Source organism: Amphiura filiformis, chromosome 6 (genome assembly GCF_039555335.1).
Source record: "Amphiura filiformis chromosome 6, Afil_fr2py, whole genome shotgun sequence".
NCBI classification, from domain to species: domain Eukaryota; kingdom Metazoa; phylum Echinodermata; class Ophiuroidea; order Amphilepidida; family Amphiuridae; genus Amphiura; species Amphiura filiformis.
This window is the reverse complement of record NC_092633.1, coordinates 56,149,948-56,166,843: the sequence shown is the minus strand read 5'-3', so window position 1 is coordinate 56,166,843 and position 16,896 is coordinate 56,149,948. Positions and strand designations below refer to the sequence as shown.

General features: G+C 36.4%; 2 protein-coding genes across 2 annotated transcripts in view; one reads left to right on the top strand and one right to left on the bottom strand.

Moving 5' to 3' along the window:
- LOC140154625 (uncharacterized) overlaps window positions 1-7,252 on the bottom strand; it is a 34,939-nt gene extending 27,687 nt beyond the window's left edge. The window contains exon 1 of the mRNA XM_072177192.1: window positions 7,132-7,252. The gene's annotated coding sequence lies outside the window, so the exon portion shown is untranslated. The remainder of the gene's footprint in view (window positions 1-7,131) is intronic.
- A 4-nt stretch (window positions 7,253-7,256) lies between these two features.
- Window positions 7,257-12,214, top strand: LOC140155682 (centrosomal protein of 19 kDa-like). The gene is made up of 2 exons (XM_072178610.1): window positions 7,257-7,395; window positions 10,322-12,214. The coding sequence occupies exon 2, from the start codon at window positions 10,468-10,470 to the stop codon at window positions 10,963-10,965; it is 498 nt and encodes a 165-aa protein (XP_072034711.1). The 5' UTR covers window positions 7,257-7,395; window positions 10,322-10,467; the 3' UTR covers window positions 10,966-12,214.
- The last annotated feature ends 4,682 nt before the right edge of the window (window positions 12,215-16,896 follow it).

Genomic DNA, 16,896 nt, shown 5'->3' with positions numbered 1-16,896 from the left:
AATACAATACACAATTCTCTTGCATTTCTGGACATCAAAATTTGCACTGAGCTCCAAGTATGAAGCCAAAAAATTGTTATACCAAACGATTGGCATTATAACCTGACCTCCTCTGATTTTTGGAACGGGAAAAATATTTAGAGATCCATTTTATTAATTGTCCATTTTGGTGCCTTTTGCTGGACAATGAACAAATATTAAACAATTTGGGTGATACGTTATATTTCACAGGAAAATGATGCAACCTTCACAGTATATTACCATTATGAGACACATTTTTGGAATACAATATGTGACCCGCTCTGACAAAACCAGGAACAAGTCGCATTTTTGACATTTCATGATTTGAATAAAAATGTAAGCACTAGACAATAATGTTTAAAATGGTACCAAACTTATATAAATACCATCAATACTTTTCAAGATCATTTTGAAAATGATACCTTGATATGTTTGCCAAATTGCTACTCTGAGTATTGGCTAATTAGTTTTACACAGGATTGACTAGGGATTATCATAGTTCAACTGTTATTCATTGATTAAATAACCTCTTTTTAATAGTACTTTCAATGATTTGAAAGTCCACTTAGTCCCACAGTCAAATAGATATATACACAACTCTTGCATTTCAATAATGGACATCAAAATTTGCACTGAGCTCCAAGTACATTGTATGAAGCCAAAAAATTGTTATACCAAAAGATTGGCATAATAACCTGACCTCCTCTGATTTTTGGAACGGGAAAAATATTTAGAGATCCATTTTATGAGAAAAACGCTTTAGAATAATTGTCCATTTTTGGTGCCTTTTGCTAAATTATTGGACAATGAACAAAAATTACACAATTTGGATGATTTTGGAAAAAAAAATTCATAGTTGCAGAAAGTTGGCTAGTCTCTCCCATGCAGGTTTGTACACAGATTGGATGATATTATTTTAGGAGGAGCTACGGAGGTCAGGGACGGAGGTTCATTCATTAATTTCTCAGGGCAAGCAGAGATAGTTTTTAATCAGATTTTCCCCCTATGTTATACGATCGCGAAGAGGAAAGTGGGGAGATTTTAAGTTTTACAAAAACAATATCAAGTGTAATTTTTCAGGGTTTTTTACCGTATTTGTTTCATTAACCGCCTATGCCCCTATAAGTGCCCACCCAGTGACTTTGCAAGCAAACTATGATATTAGTTTATCATATCAACTGCCCATGCAAATCTGAATCATGGCCTGAAACATGACACACATGATGACGATGGATAAATAATTAATATTTTGTGCCTTTTTATGTATTGTCGGTAGCCTTAAGGTGGTACTACACCCCTGGCCAAATTTGTGCCTATTTTTGCATTTTTCTCACAAATTATAGCGCATTGGTGACATGTAAGATATGTATATTATAGGGGCAAGGACTACAACTACTGCACTGAAAATTTTATTTCAGCAGACAACAGTTGTGGAGTTACAGTCAAAAATGAGGGAAAACCAATATTTGATCAATAACTACTTGCCTTGAGTCACTGAAATTCCAGTGTAGTAACTGGATTCCTTGCCCCTATAATGTACATAACTTTTGTTACCAGTGTTTTATTAGTTTTTGAGAAAAATGCAAAAATAGTCACAAATTTATCAAGGGGTGTAGTACCACCTTAAACCATGTAAAAAATAAGCGCCCACCAAAATGACTTCGTTAAGTGCCCTGGGTGGTCAATGGAACGAATACGGGACTACGGTAATACAGGGAAGACAGTCAAGAACAACTTGTACCCAGTTTTAGATCATGGTTCTTCTTAAGGTTATTAATTATTTTAAACTGTTGTGATTTGGTAGTTCACAGCATCTTACGAATGGTAGTGAGCTTTGGCAAAAACTGCATTGCTCAATTCATAGCGAAAGCGTAGAAGAATTAAAATATCACAGATATACTTTTATAGATGCTGCGGTTCTTGAGTTACGTTGTCAAGAGGGCTGAAACAACAACACTTTTGTAAAACGTACATAACTCATAAAACAACAATAAATTAAGCAAGTTTGCAAAGTATACGATTTGTAGAATGGACTTTTGCAAAACATTAAGACCTGTAAATAATGAAAATCGATTTTTAGGTTGCTTCGACCAACAATACCTCGTCTACCCTTAACGGGGCAGGCACGATCACTCAAAGTTGGAAATTTTAGACATTGTTTTGTATTGTATCTTTAAAAGTACGGAACTGATGGTATTAAGTACATAAAAGTATACATTTTCAGAAAGTAAAGGATACAGGGAATCCAACCAGCACGGCAGATTTCTGCAAAAATGAGCAGTTTTTGAGAAAGGCGCCAAAATTGATTTTTCAAAAATTGATTGACTCACTAAACCCTACTACAGAACTCTACTTTCAGATTTTCTGCAAGTTCTGAGGTCCCTGCGGACTCTGGAGCACTTTGTTCTAGCGCTACCCCTGATCTACGTCCAAATTGGTACGGTACTAGGGTTATCAGTCCAAGCAACCTCGGACTAGAGCTTTGTGCCTTTCGGTCACTGAACTGCAATCACTGATGCATGATAATGATGTACATGTATGTTAAGCTGGCGTATTGAAAGTGACTGAAGTGAAGGAGTTATCGTTCCCCTCTCTACTCCACACAGTAACTATTGTGTAGGTATGCCAGGCAAACCTTAGTTAACACATTTGCTAGTCAGCGAAATTCGCCTAGACCGGGGACCAAACACAATACATATTTACATAGAAATTTCAATTTTCTTTCAAGAACAGGTCAAGGAAACCTACATAAATATGTTTTCTATACTTCACTTGACCCAAATATATGATTTTTTATGGTGATGAGACACTCACACATAATTTTAGAGGGATTTTGATAGCAGTTCCATTAAAAAAAAGCTGCTATCATCATGAGACTAAGATCTAGAAACACCCCCTGTAATGCTGTTTTGGGGAATTTTGCTAGCAGAATCTTTTTGATGAAAGTCGATCTAAGACGATCTTTGAAAAGATGTAACTTTGCCACGGAAAGTGCTATGACAAAAAGGTTTTCAGTTTTGGCTTTCTTTACTCAAGGGCTTTAATTTAATATATAAAATAATGCAGTTTGATGGCAAATTTAAATTCACCTGGCATACCTATATTGAAATTTCTATGTAAATATGTATTGTGTTTGGTCCCCGGTCTAGGCAAATTTCGCTGACTAGAAAATGTGTTAACTAAGGTTTGCCTGGCATACCTATATATTGTGTAGTCGTGGTCGTGGATAGCAGATAAGATTTCTCGATCAACTCGGCTCGGGCTACATACATCCCTACATTGTCTGATCGAAAAGTCTATCCTCAATCCAGGCCACTGATAACGGAACGCGCTGCCATAGTCGATATAAACCATCGAAGACAAGAAAGCCTTCAAATTAAAGCAGCCATACAAGTTACAACACCACCTTAACCAGTAACCACAACAATCCAAGAAAGATACGCACGCGCACAGTATCCTGTGCGGTTGACTCGCCTCACAGTGGGTGTTGGACAGTACCAAGACAAGATGTGGAAGTGTAACACAGGGCTGACGAGAGTGCGAGTGTTGTTGACGTTGTGGATAGGACGATAGATTTCAATTCTCGATCAATCCTTACATGATCAAGAAAGCCAGAGCGCGAGCTACATTAGCCCCTACTACGATTTCCACTGTCCTTCTCCGTACGAAGTGGCGAGGCAGGAACAACTAGGGCCATGAATGATGTTTCGGGCCAGACGTGGTCTAATTCTGCATAAAACCGGGCAACGTTATTTCTATAGATCTGCTGCGCATTCAAATTGCATTCTATTGCACCGCGATTTCATTTGTGTCCATGCTAATTATGTTTACACAACATGAACTCACATGTTTTCAAGCAAATTCGCCGATAATAGGCGATCAAAAGCGATCGGAATGTTACAAAAGTACAGATCGCATTCAGCTTACTTCATATGAGATGATCTTTGGAAAAATACGGCATCATTTTTCATGGTGCTTGCGGAATGCCATGCAGTAAAATACTAAAACGTTGCAGCAATTCATGATTGACAACTAAAAATCAGTGTGTCGTTCGCAGTGTTCGATTTACCTGGATTCGCATCGCAAAATGCGAGTCATTTTTTACAAACTGCTACTCAACTACACAGAACAGTAGCAAAAAATGCGATCCCAAAAAATTGGGGAAAAATGTCTACTTGCGATCGTGAACCACGCTGATATACCATCATTTGCAAGTTGCCATTTGTCAAGTCAAAAATGTTTCCATAAATTCTATTTCCAAGAAAATAATCCACAAAAATATGACTCAAAAGTCCCTAAATCGTGATGTTTACGCCATTAAACTACGGTAAATACAGTATCCTCCCTTGTATGCAAATTTATTTCCATGACGTGTTGTGTTACAAACTTCCATGTATTACCAGATAACTAAAAACGTGCATATTAATTTTATGACGTCATAGAAGTAGCACTGTTTATATGGTGTATAGTTCAGTGGTGAGATGGAAATATCGTGTGTCCTTGGTGACAATCTTCCAAAATTATACAAGATTGTTAGGATTTCATAGATTCCTCACATTATTTTAATGCTTCAGCTAATAAATTAGTGAGTTTCCTCTACTCAAAAATGTAGGACTTCTCTTGATTACTGAAGGAAAATTCGCGTTTAGAAAGGGCACACGATAATCAGCTTAGGAAGTTTAGGTGCCGAATTTTGACCACATTCGGTCTGCAACACTGCAGTTGCATAACATTTTTTTAAGCATTGAGTACTGGGATTGAGTAATCTGTGAGAAGATAAGAAAATACAAAAAAATCGATAAAATATGGTGAAAACAAACTGCTACTCAAAATTTTGGAATTGCTACTCAAATCTGAAAGTGAGTAGCAATTTTTGCTACACAAAAAAATAGATGAAAATCGAACACTGGTCGTTCGTATCCTCCGCTGTCAATTTCTTATCCACTCACTACTCCTCACAAAAGCTTTGTGTTAATTACGTAATGTGTGGAGGCAAATTGCAATAAGTACAATGAAATAATGAGTAGGGCAGGCTCCGGGCGGGTTTCTTCTTCATCTTTACGTAACAGTATTATTCTCCAAAAGAACCCGGAAACTTGCTGTCTGGCGCTCTAGCTGAAATACAGCAAGATAATGTAAGATAGTAAATGTAAACCTGTATTTTAGCTAGAGTATCTCGAGCTATTTCAGGCTAGAGTAGCCCTAGAACTCTGGCCATAGTATCCGTTTTTACGTCCACTAGGGCCAGAGGCACTTACGTTGAAAAATTTGTTGGAGATGCTTGAACGATCCAGTACAAAAAATCAATGCTTGATCGAACCAATACAAATGTGTGACAGGTCACTAATTAACATGATAAAACCCACTTGAGAACAAACAATCGCCAGTCATTTCTAAAGATGCATTTATACTCAATCGCTTTTGCAGAAATCTGAATCGCACGCATGATCAGTGTACCAAATCGCCGTCGATTTGCCTGCTGAGCATGCGCGAATCGCTGTTTTTCAAAAGCGACACGTAGGCCTATAATATTGACACCCTCTGTCGGTCAACGTTCTCTAGAATTGCACACATAACTTGTGCATGCAGTTAACGACAAGGACTCAGTCTGATGATGAGCAACCCATGGGTATAAACACAGCTTTACACAATGACTAATTTACATAGGCACAAAAGACCGTGTTCATGTACCATTACTCAGCCAAACACGGCAGAGTTTCTTCTTTCCGCACATGCAGAGATTGGAACAACCTGGTATTCGATCCTGCTCACCTAGCTTCCCTCAACGCATGCAAGACTGCGTTGCTGGGACCAACCACCTAGCCTGCACCAGAGGACCAGGACTTTTTACTTGCACTTGTATATATTTGCACCATGATAAGGTTCCATGCATGTGCGCTTCCGCAGTGCGATTATCTTCATCCAGATGAAGCAGCACTTTACCGGAAGAAGAAGAAGAAGAAGAAGAACAGGTCCCGGATGTTCGGTACATGTTCCTATCTCGTCAACGTTATACCTTTCCAACCAGTGTTCAAATATGCCTCAAAAGTTACAGGCCAACCGGCTTGACCTTAAAAAGTTACCGCCAGCCGGGTCGGCAACTAGATGCCAGTCAGAAAAGTTACCGGCCAGGCCAAAAAGTTACAGGCCAATGTTGAATACTGTTTCCAACAAGGAAAGAGATACGAAAAGCGAACGTCTATACTAAAATGCAGTAAACCTTTGACGAGCGCGTATTGTCAGTGATTGTAAGTAGGTATCCCAGGCAAACCTTAGTTAACACATTTGCTAGTCGGCGAAATTCGCCGAGACCGGGGCCCAAACACAATGCATATTTACATCAAAATTTGAATTTTTTTCGAGAATAGGCCGGTGAAGGAAACCTACATAATTATGTTTTCTATACTTCACTTGACCCAAATATATGATTTTTTATGGTGATAATCAAGTCGCACATGGAATTTTAGAGGGATTTTGATAGCAGTTCCATTAAAAAAAGCTGCTATCGCCATGAGACTAAGATCTAGAAATACCCCTAAATGCCATTTTTGGGGAATTTTGCTAGCAGAATCTTTTTGATGAAAGTCAATCTTTGACAAGAGGTAACTTTGTTACGGAAAGTGCTATGACAAAAATGTTTTCAGTTTTGGCTTTCTTTACTCAATGGCTTGATATGTAAAATGATGCAGTTTGATGGCAAATTTGAATTCACCTAGCATACCTATTGTATTAAGGATACATCACATATTTTCTGCGTTGCACGCATAGTGATTGGCTGCTGAGGCGATCTGTTGTTGCCGAGTGGAAATTTATGAATGAACTGTGCGCCGTACGCGATGTTAGGGCCGAATTTGCAACATCACGGTAGTCGCGCTCGTCAAAGGTTTGCTGCATTTTACTATAGGCTAGAGCTACATGTAGCTAGAGCCCTACGAATTCGGCAGCCACGACAGCGTAAACAGAAGTTTTCGGCTGTTTTGTTTTTTTGATATATCTACTTAATTTCAATGTCAAACTACACAAAAATGAATCAGTAGGTAGGTATGAAAGTACTTAATCGTTTGAGAGCTAATGCTTCAGGAAAGAAAGTACCAAATACAAATAATTTACCATTAAAATCGATGGTTTCTCATTCTCTCTCTTTCACTCCGAAGTGACCATCACAGTTGTGGTTCCCGATATTTTATTTCTAACGACTGTTTGCGTTGTTTACATTAATTGAAAACCAGCTATTTCTTCCGCAGGTGACCCAAGATATGGAAAGGTCAAGGTGGAAGCAGATAAACTTCTTGACCAAGTTGTAGATTTCAATAAAACAACATCAAAATGAAAGAAATTGTGAATGAAAAAGAGTATTCAAATCAAAGGAAAAAGGTGAGTTCTTTTATAGGAGAGGTGATGTGTGTATCTCCCGCGGGATACTGTTACTGATGCATCATGGGGGGCCGGTGGGGGAGGGGGGAGATAAGCTTAAGTTTTTAAAGCTAAACTTTTTGACTTTAATATACATTAGACTGCGGAACTCAGTCCTCAATGATAGTCAGTCATTTATCTTTTGGTCGTTATATGACTATCATTTGAGGGACTGAGTTGTTATAATATATCTTCCGAGGTGCAATTTCAGACAATAGCTGGGGATTCAGTGGGGCAGAGGTTATCTATTGAATCCTTTCATGACCACTGAAGCATAGTCAAGTCTGCCAAGGACACTCGGCATGAATTGAAAGAAAATGTGAACTCTCGACAAAAGAATGCATGCATGTCAGGTCATCGACACCAATTTGGTGTTTGTTATGACACCAATTTGGTGTTTGTTATGCACCTCGAAATATGTACCTTAAAGTCTGTGTCTAAATATATACATGTACAATCATCACAGTCATCTGTTTTCAGAATAGAACGGCAGTCCATTGCTCAGATTGACGCGAGCGCCCTGTTCAATGAGCGACATACGCGGAGCTTTGACATTTGTGTTCACTTCAACGGCGCCGACCAACGATTTGTCTGCAGATTATCGGTCTGTTGCTATGATTGTCAGACGATTGATTCAGCCAATCAGAACTCCACTTCCGTGTTTACGCCCGACACGCTCTCAAAATGTAAACAAGTGCCGTTCTTCTCTACAAAAATCAGTGCAATATCAATATAGATACTAGCGGCTAGTCTGAATAATCAGACCCAGAACAAAATATTAATTTCTGACATGATCCTGTTCTGGGTCTGAACTGTTTCCATATGAAATCTTGATGGCAAATTGGACAATAGAGAAGCACATGGTTCTACTTGACAGCTTTTTAATCCCTATTCATGTTACGTGAATCACGCTATTGTGGACCATCCTTCTGATACTTGAGTGTTTGGACAAGCGGAACGGTCTTTTGTCTACCTCTCTGTTTGTAAACAAACCAGGAGGTCGAAATCGTCCTCCTCGCCGAATACGAAAGTCAGCGTAATAGTACGGCACTAACTAGTGGCTAGGGGATGCACTGACGCAGGGGTAACCTTGTCAATCAAATACTTCATTTGTGTCCAATACTTAATCCGATAAGTGATCGATGTACATCCATAAAAATAGAATCAAGATCGGAGAATAATAAGCTAGGACGGCACGCTTTAATTAGACAATAATAACTTTGCACCATCTATTTTGAGGTCATTGTGTGAAATCTGAGGGTTTTGTTTTGGGCTGAGGTATTTTTCCTCGGGGATAATTGCCTATCGATTGGAATGATCATAGATAAACGTATTGGTGACTGTCCGATTGGGCTTAACTTTGTTGGACAATAGAATAACCATCGATTGACAAGGTTACCCCTGCGTCCCCTAGCTGCTTGTACAAATGTACATGTGTATATAGTATATACGGTACCGGTACTACTTAAATAAGTTTAGATACCGGGTAGCCCTACTTGATACTACTCATCATGGCCCTACTTGTTCCTTCCGCATGATGGCCATGAATGCTGTACTTATCATCTACAATGTAGAAACGGGGCACCCTGAACTCATATCGCAGGTCAATTAGGAAGAATGCAGGGCACACACGAGACACGACATGGCGATGATCGATACGGTCACAAATCTGGTCATTTTACACATTCAAAAGTGCTCAAAATTTACACACATGCATCATATGTTTTGTTTATTAAGGGGGTACTACACCCCTCGATAAATTTGTGACTATTTTTGCATTTTTCTCAAAAACTAATTATACACTGGTAACAAAAGTTATGTATATCATAGGGGCAAGGAATCCAATTACTACGCCGGAATTTGCAGTACCCCAAGACAAGCGGTTCGTTATTTATGATAAGAAATGAGGTACGGCTAGGATGTACCTCATTTCCTATCATATAAAATGAACCGCTTATCTTGGTTCACTGCAATTTTAGTGTAGTAACTGGATTCCTTGCCCCTATAATTATTATGTGTTATTATTTTTTTTTTTTATGCAAAGATAGTCACAAATTTAACACCAGGGTGTAGTACCCCCTTAAAAAGTCTTATCTTCACGTGAGATATGGCAGGAAGTGTTGATTTGAAAAAGTGGTATTTTGTGTGTACTAAAACATCAGTGGAGGTGTGAGTACCTCAGGCTAACTAAATAAGTCACAAAAAATCCAGACCAACCAACCAACCAGGCTACAAGTCAGTTAGATAGTAAAGCAGGGTTTTTTTTTGTTACCTATATTAAATATTAAGGGACAATTCCTGTGACCAGCTCCAACAAAACCCTGAACAAGTCACCAGGTATGTTTTTGAGTTACAGGCCTAAAAAGACCTATGACATTCCCATCAAAAAATCAAATTTAGGAAAATTAAAAAAAAAGTGAACTTTCAAATCATTGAAAGTTCAATGTACATGTACTTATTTTTAAAAAGAGGTTTATTTAAATCAATAAATAACAGTTGAACTATGCTAATCCCTATTCAATCCTGCGGAAGGCAGGAAATTGGCCCATTACTCAGAATATCAATTTGGCAAAAATATCAAGCTATCATTTACAAAATTATCCATCTTGAAAAGTATTGATGGACTGCTGATATTGATATCATTTTAAAGCTTATTGTCTAGTGCTTACATTTTTATTCAAATCATGAAAAGTCAAAAATGCTACTTGTTCCTGGTTTTGTCAGAGTGGGTCACATAAATAAACGTGACACATCCATACTTTTTGGGTATAGAAGAATAAACACTATTTTAATATTATAAAACATTAGATACAGAGTTATGGGATATGATTGTGTCTCACATGTAATTCTTTTGATCAAACCATTCTGTACCTCCTTTATCTTTCAGAAGTCAAATCTTCTAATGGATTGAACATATTGAGCTGTGTCAGCAATTTAGAATGGCTAATGAGTAATGTATGAAAACTAGCACCAGCTTTAACAGCTTATTAAGTGAGATTGCCAAAGAACAAGTTACCGACTTTAAACTTCAAGATGTCCATCACCCCAAAAAAGTGTGGTGTACGAGTTGACCCACCGACGTTAATACTCACCTACATCAACGAAGCAACAGGGAAAAAGCGCCAGCGATCTATGCCAATACGCAACTTCACCAAGCGGTCAGGTGTGACACGAGTAGCAGAAGACCTGTGCACTAACCCAAGGCATAAAAAATATCTTGAAAATATCAAACAATCTCAAGTGGAAAAATTACTGCAGATTATTCAAGAGAGACTAAAAGGACTCAGCATGGATGAGACATTAGAAAAGGTCAAAGGTGAAAGGTCAATTGACCCAGAAGAGGATCTAAATCAATTGGATGATGACGCGTTGAATAAAAAGAAAGAAGTCATGGACGAAACATTTGAAAAAAATCGCAAGAAACCAGGTGATAATGATTTTGAGTATGAAGTTGAAGTTGACTTTGATAAAGAGGGTCCTCCTATTGAGTCTGGCTGGGATTCAGAAAATGACTCGGATCCAATGTTCTGATGTGTAAAATAAGACTGACTGCACAGTTTGATTTCAGGATTTGGGTTTTGCTGCAATTAAAACCTTAATTAATGTACGATTTCCTTCAAATTTTTAATTTGTTCTTCTATACTCAAAATGCTGAAATAATACTAGTAATATTTGTCGGGTAACTGTCCATTTTGAGCTGAAATAGCAAGGTAAAATGAAAGAAACTCTTTGCTCTGTTGACCTACAAACACAACAAATTTGGCAGATTCCATTTAGGTGCAAGTTGAGACATATGTAAACAATTACAAATATATGCCAAAAAATCAGGTTTGAAAAAAAAAATGTCCAATTTCATATTATAAGATTGTACATTATGGCTTTAGTGTTAAGTATGTATGGCGAGTCCAATTATATCAAACCCAGCAAACACAATTAAAATGTTTTATAGAAAACATTTTTCAGGTTATCAAGGGTATACTGTACAATGTAAAACATTTTAATAACATTCAGAAAATATTTTTGAAAACCTGATACAAAACATTCTATCATTATATGTTTACTATTACGGGTTGACAAAAATATTTTGTAAAAAGGTTTGCCAAAAAATATTTTGCACTAACGTTTATTGAAGTCCTACACTTTGACCGTACTTTCTTTTTAATATAAACCGGACAGGTCAACTACATAAAATATTATTGGTCTTGTAGTGGTAAAGCCCGAGTGGGTTACTTGGATTATTTTTCAACGGGGATGTGCGGCTCGAGCTTCCGAACACCTTAAATCCATTTCCAAGGGTAATTTTGCCGAAAAAGTGACCCATATCTAAGGATTTTTCGAAAATAGGGACCCATATCTAAGGATTTTCAGGAAATAAGGACCCATATCTAAGGATTTGAGCTTGAAAATAGTAAAAGCAACATGTTTTTCACACAGCACAGATAATTTAAAAAGGAGGATTTTGCATGGAAAACCTACCCATTGGAGCGGCACATCTCTGTTTGCCTTTACTATGTGAGTACCCCTCCCGGGGGTAAAGCCTTTACACATCTGCTGATTACAAGCTGATCAAATTATGTATGTAGATGTAGATGTGGGTGTAAATTCACTTTACTACTTTTTAGATAAATTTTATTTCAGGCTTTGAATTTTGAGCATTGGATGCTTGGAATTATAGAGTTATGAATATTAGTCTGTGAACTTTGATTTGATTATTCTCATCTTCAAAACGAAATCCCTCAAGATTTTTTTGTCTTCATATTCTAAAAGATGACACATGAATGACATGATAATTTCAGAGTATCTTACAAAAGTGTGTACATATATGTATCTTTGCATTTGTATTCAAAATAAACCTTTATTACCATATTTTGACATTTTTATTGAGAATTTGTTATTTTTTAAAGTGTATCATGGGGGGAAAATGTGTTTCAGTTCTTCAGGTCTTCTTCTCCTGTGTTCAAATACTTTAAATATTTAAATGCAGTGTATCGTGAGGCGGTCAAAATTCACATTAAAAAATATACTTTTAACTACCAGAAATTATATCTTCAAGCAAATAGGTTATTTGGTCAGAATCAGAAACATGCAGTACCGTACATGTTTATTTCTGGTAGGTCAGGTTAATTATGCCAATCAAACAATTTGTAGGCTTTAAAGGTGGTACTACACCCCTGGCAAATTTTGTGCCTATTTTTGCATTTTTCTCAAAAATTATAGCGTATTCGTAACAAGTAAGATATGTATATATTAGGCCCTTCACAATTAATTCTTAGTTTCCTGTATCATGTTTGAAAACCAGGGATGAGGCGACTTTTAATTATTAATTATTAATTATCTTTTATTTTCTTTATTTTAAAATAAGTGGTCGCAACCTACATCAAGCCATTTTGACAAGGAGCATGCATTTAATTATTTTACTACTATGTTTGATTTTATACATAAGTAATGGTACAATTAGGTTCTATGTTTATTCATCATTATAGATGATATGATCAAAGTCAGAAAGTAGCAAATGGTAGTCATTAAAAGTTATTTTTAAAGAGAAAATCCAAAATATAAATAAAATAATTAAATATTTTGCAATTCTTTACTTTGGACGCGGGCGGGAAACAGGAAACTAAGAATCAATTGTAATTGGCCTTATAGGGGCAAAGACTACAACTACTGCACTGGAAATTTTATTTCAGCACAGACAACAGTTGTGGAGTTACAGTCAAAAATGAGGGAAGCCCAATATTTGATCAATAAATCAATAACCACTTGCCTTGATTTGCTGAATTTCCAGATTCCATTGCCCCTATAATATACATATCTTTAATACTTGTCACCAAAGCGCTATAATTTTTGTGAAAAATGTAAAAATAGGCAACAAATTTGTCAGGGGTGTAGTACCCCCTTAATCATACTATATTCAATAAGGATGACTCATTCAGGGAAATGAACTCAGTTTTTTTGTTTTTTTAAACACATTACAAGATGAAATCAAAAAGGATTATAAAATAGACCTATGTAAACTGAGCTCAAAAAGAAACTTATAATTTTTCACAAGGTCATATCTTGAAATCCTGTCCATCAAATTGAACTAAAATTATACACAGATTTACTTCAATTCTCTACTCTTAACACATGTCAGTAACCAATCAGTTATCCAACTGACACAACAGCAAAATGCACTGACATGAGACAGCTTCCTAGACCACATTCACAGCCCAGGACTGTGACATGAAAAAAGTGTATGAAAAGCAGAAAGCAGCACCGTTTTATCATCTGTGCAAGGATCTCGTGTGCATTCTCACAGATTTTTTGTCCTGGGTGCCAAATGTTGGGCTGTGAAAGTGAAGGAAGGTCCAGGAAGCTGTCCCATGACAGTGCATTTTGCTGTTGTGTCAGTTGGACAACTGCTTGGTTACTGGCATGTGTTTTGAGTAGAGTATTAAGGTAATCCTGTGTGTAATTTTGGTTCATTTTGATTGACATTATTTTAAGATATGACCTTGTGATTCACAAGTTGTAAAAAATTATAAGTTTCTTTTTGAGCTCAGTTTATGTATTATTTGCTTTGCAGATTCCCACAAGACAGTAAATATTCCGGGTTTGCAATTTTACAATTGTGTAAAATTTTTGTGTAAATAAAATTAATTTTAATTAGTAGTGTGCAATATATATCCAGTACATGTATGTGAAATAAATCCTTGTAAATGTAATAACTGAACATTTACATGTAGGCCTAAAAAGATTGTCTTGGAGACTCGCATGCATAGGTATGTGAAATTGGATTTGCCGCATAACCTTCTGCAATTGTCCTTTTTTTTCATTGTCAAGAAAAAAATCAACAATTTGGCTGCAAAAAATGCATAGCATATACAGTGTATGTAGCTCCCTTACTAAATTTTCTGAGACAAACCTTTTTTTTGCCTTACCCAATGTGAAATTACCAGAATTCTTGTGTTTCTGCAATGATGCATGGCTTGCATGCAATAATTTTAACTTTATATTATTGGTCCTCGTAACCTTTGTTATAATTTTACTTGACTAAACTTCCACAATGCGCTTGATACAGTGTACATAATATTGATTAGGCTATTTAAACAATTGAAGAGCTTTGTTTCAAAACCCCTTACATCCACTTGCCCAATTTTGAGAACACATCAAAAAACCATCAAAATAATCACTGATATAAGATGTTTTTCAACAAAAGCAGTTTTTGGCAGGATGCTCATCCTACCCAAGCATCCCGCCAAAAACTACTTTTGTTGCAAACCACCTTACAACAATGATTTTTTGATGTGTTCTCAAAAATGGGCAAATGGATGTAAGGGGTTTTGAAACAAAGCTCTTCAATTGTACCTTTACCAAAAATATTGTCAAATTTGAATTTCGTTTTGGTATACCACTACTAAATTACAACAGTGGCCTAATACACATAATCATGCATAACTCGCAAAAGCAAAATCGGAATGAACTGAAATTTTTGGAATAAGCTTTTTTACATGTAGTAGATATCTACTGAAAAATGTCATAAAAGGAGGATGCTAGGATCAAGAAATTCTCCTTTTAACCTATCATCTCAATTAAGATGTACCTCAAATAATTCATTAATTATTTCATATTAAATTTAACAGTTTCAAGCATCTCAAGCTTATTTTATCTATGGTACAGCTTGAGTCAGAAAAATGGGGGTAAAATGCATTTCACCTCAAACTGGAATTGGATTGTCAACTCTCAGTTCACAAGCTCTGAGAAAATATTTTTATATGGCCTTACATGGGAGCTTTAAAATAGTTACCCTTGACAGACTTTTGATTGCATGCATTCAGTTTTATTAAAGAGGAAAAAAGAAAAGGAAGAAAGATTTTGCAACTTCCTGTTTTGATAAAGCGATTAATTGTAGTACCGTGCTACCATAGACCATCGAAACATGAAAGTTTCATTGATACTTGTTTTGGTAATTAGTTACACTTGGCGTCAGTTATCTTTACAAGTGAAGCAAAGGTTCAATGATATCAGGAATTTTAAGTGATTGCATTCAATCATTCTTATCAGTAGAATCAGTTTTGATAAGTTTCAAAAGTGAACGGATATTAATTATTTAAACTAATATGAGAATTGGTTGATTCCTGTTATAATTGCTATAAATCTAACCATATGATTAAAATAAAAGCATTTATTGCATTTGAATTTTGATTCTCATTCAAGACTTTGTGGGGGAATTATTTATGATTTGATGTAGATTTGTGCATAAATTAGTCTTCCTAATCCTACGGACACAAATGCTGGGGGTGCTTGCATTATATTTTGATGGAATGTAAAGCCCGAGCTTCAAAACCCCTATCCCATTTCTAAGCATGAATTAGTCTTCCTAAGGGCAAAAATACAGGGGATGCTTGCATTATATTTTGACAGGTGTGCCTCCGGAGCTTGTTTGTTTGTTTATTTCTTCTTTATACTGGGTCCATATTCAGGGGAAAATTTAAGTATACCCCTGTTCTTCCATATGGCCCAGCTTCAAAACCCTACCTCATTTCTAAGGGGAAATATTTACTAAAAATTAGCTAGATTACATGCTCTTTTAAGGTGTTTTATTAGAACTTGGATCCTTTTTTGTAAAAACCTACCCCATTTTTTGTAGTTCCAAACATGGACACATGTTTATGGTTTTCTATGAAAAGGCTACCCCTGTCCAATGATGTCTGGAGATTTATTGTGAAAAACAGACCCATTTGGGTGCCACATCCCTATACACTTCATATGGAAGTACTCCCCCCCCCCCTCCTGGACAAAAATGTCTAATATTATGGGCATCATACTCTGTCTATATGAGGAACAGATCCAAAGAGGATGTGAAACCACCCCAGAAGTATGGTAATCTCTCCACACATGTGTCGACTGCAGACAACAAGTTTTTAAAAAAATTAAAAAATTCACAAATTTCTGAATGGTACCCTTTCCAGACCATGTTTGAAAAAGCATGACAAATGCATTAAAATGAGAGGAATGTGATTCTTTAGGATTTATCCAGATTTCCTGGATTTTTGTGCCCAAAATTTACGCAATTTTATTGACTCTCAGCCCGTTTTGGGGTATTTTAACCCAATTTCACACTGTTTTTCAGGATTTTTTACTACTTCCTGGATATTTCACAAGCTTTGAATCACACCCCTAAAGTACAAACAAATCTAGTTTTGGTTCAGTGGTTCTTGAGGTAGCTCTTGATATGTGACACCATCTGCTCCATGGAGCCAAAGGAGGAATTTTTGAAAATCGAGTTATTACAAATGTTGTATAATATAATTACTAAATATACAAACATTCTAGGCTCTCATTATACTGAAAATGCCAAAGGTCTACATTTGTAGAATACTTTTATTATTTATTATTATTTATTATCTTTACCCAGGGTATACCCGAATCAGCTTAAAGCTGTTCTAACCGGGGCCCTGCAATATACAATTAAGTTACAAC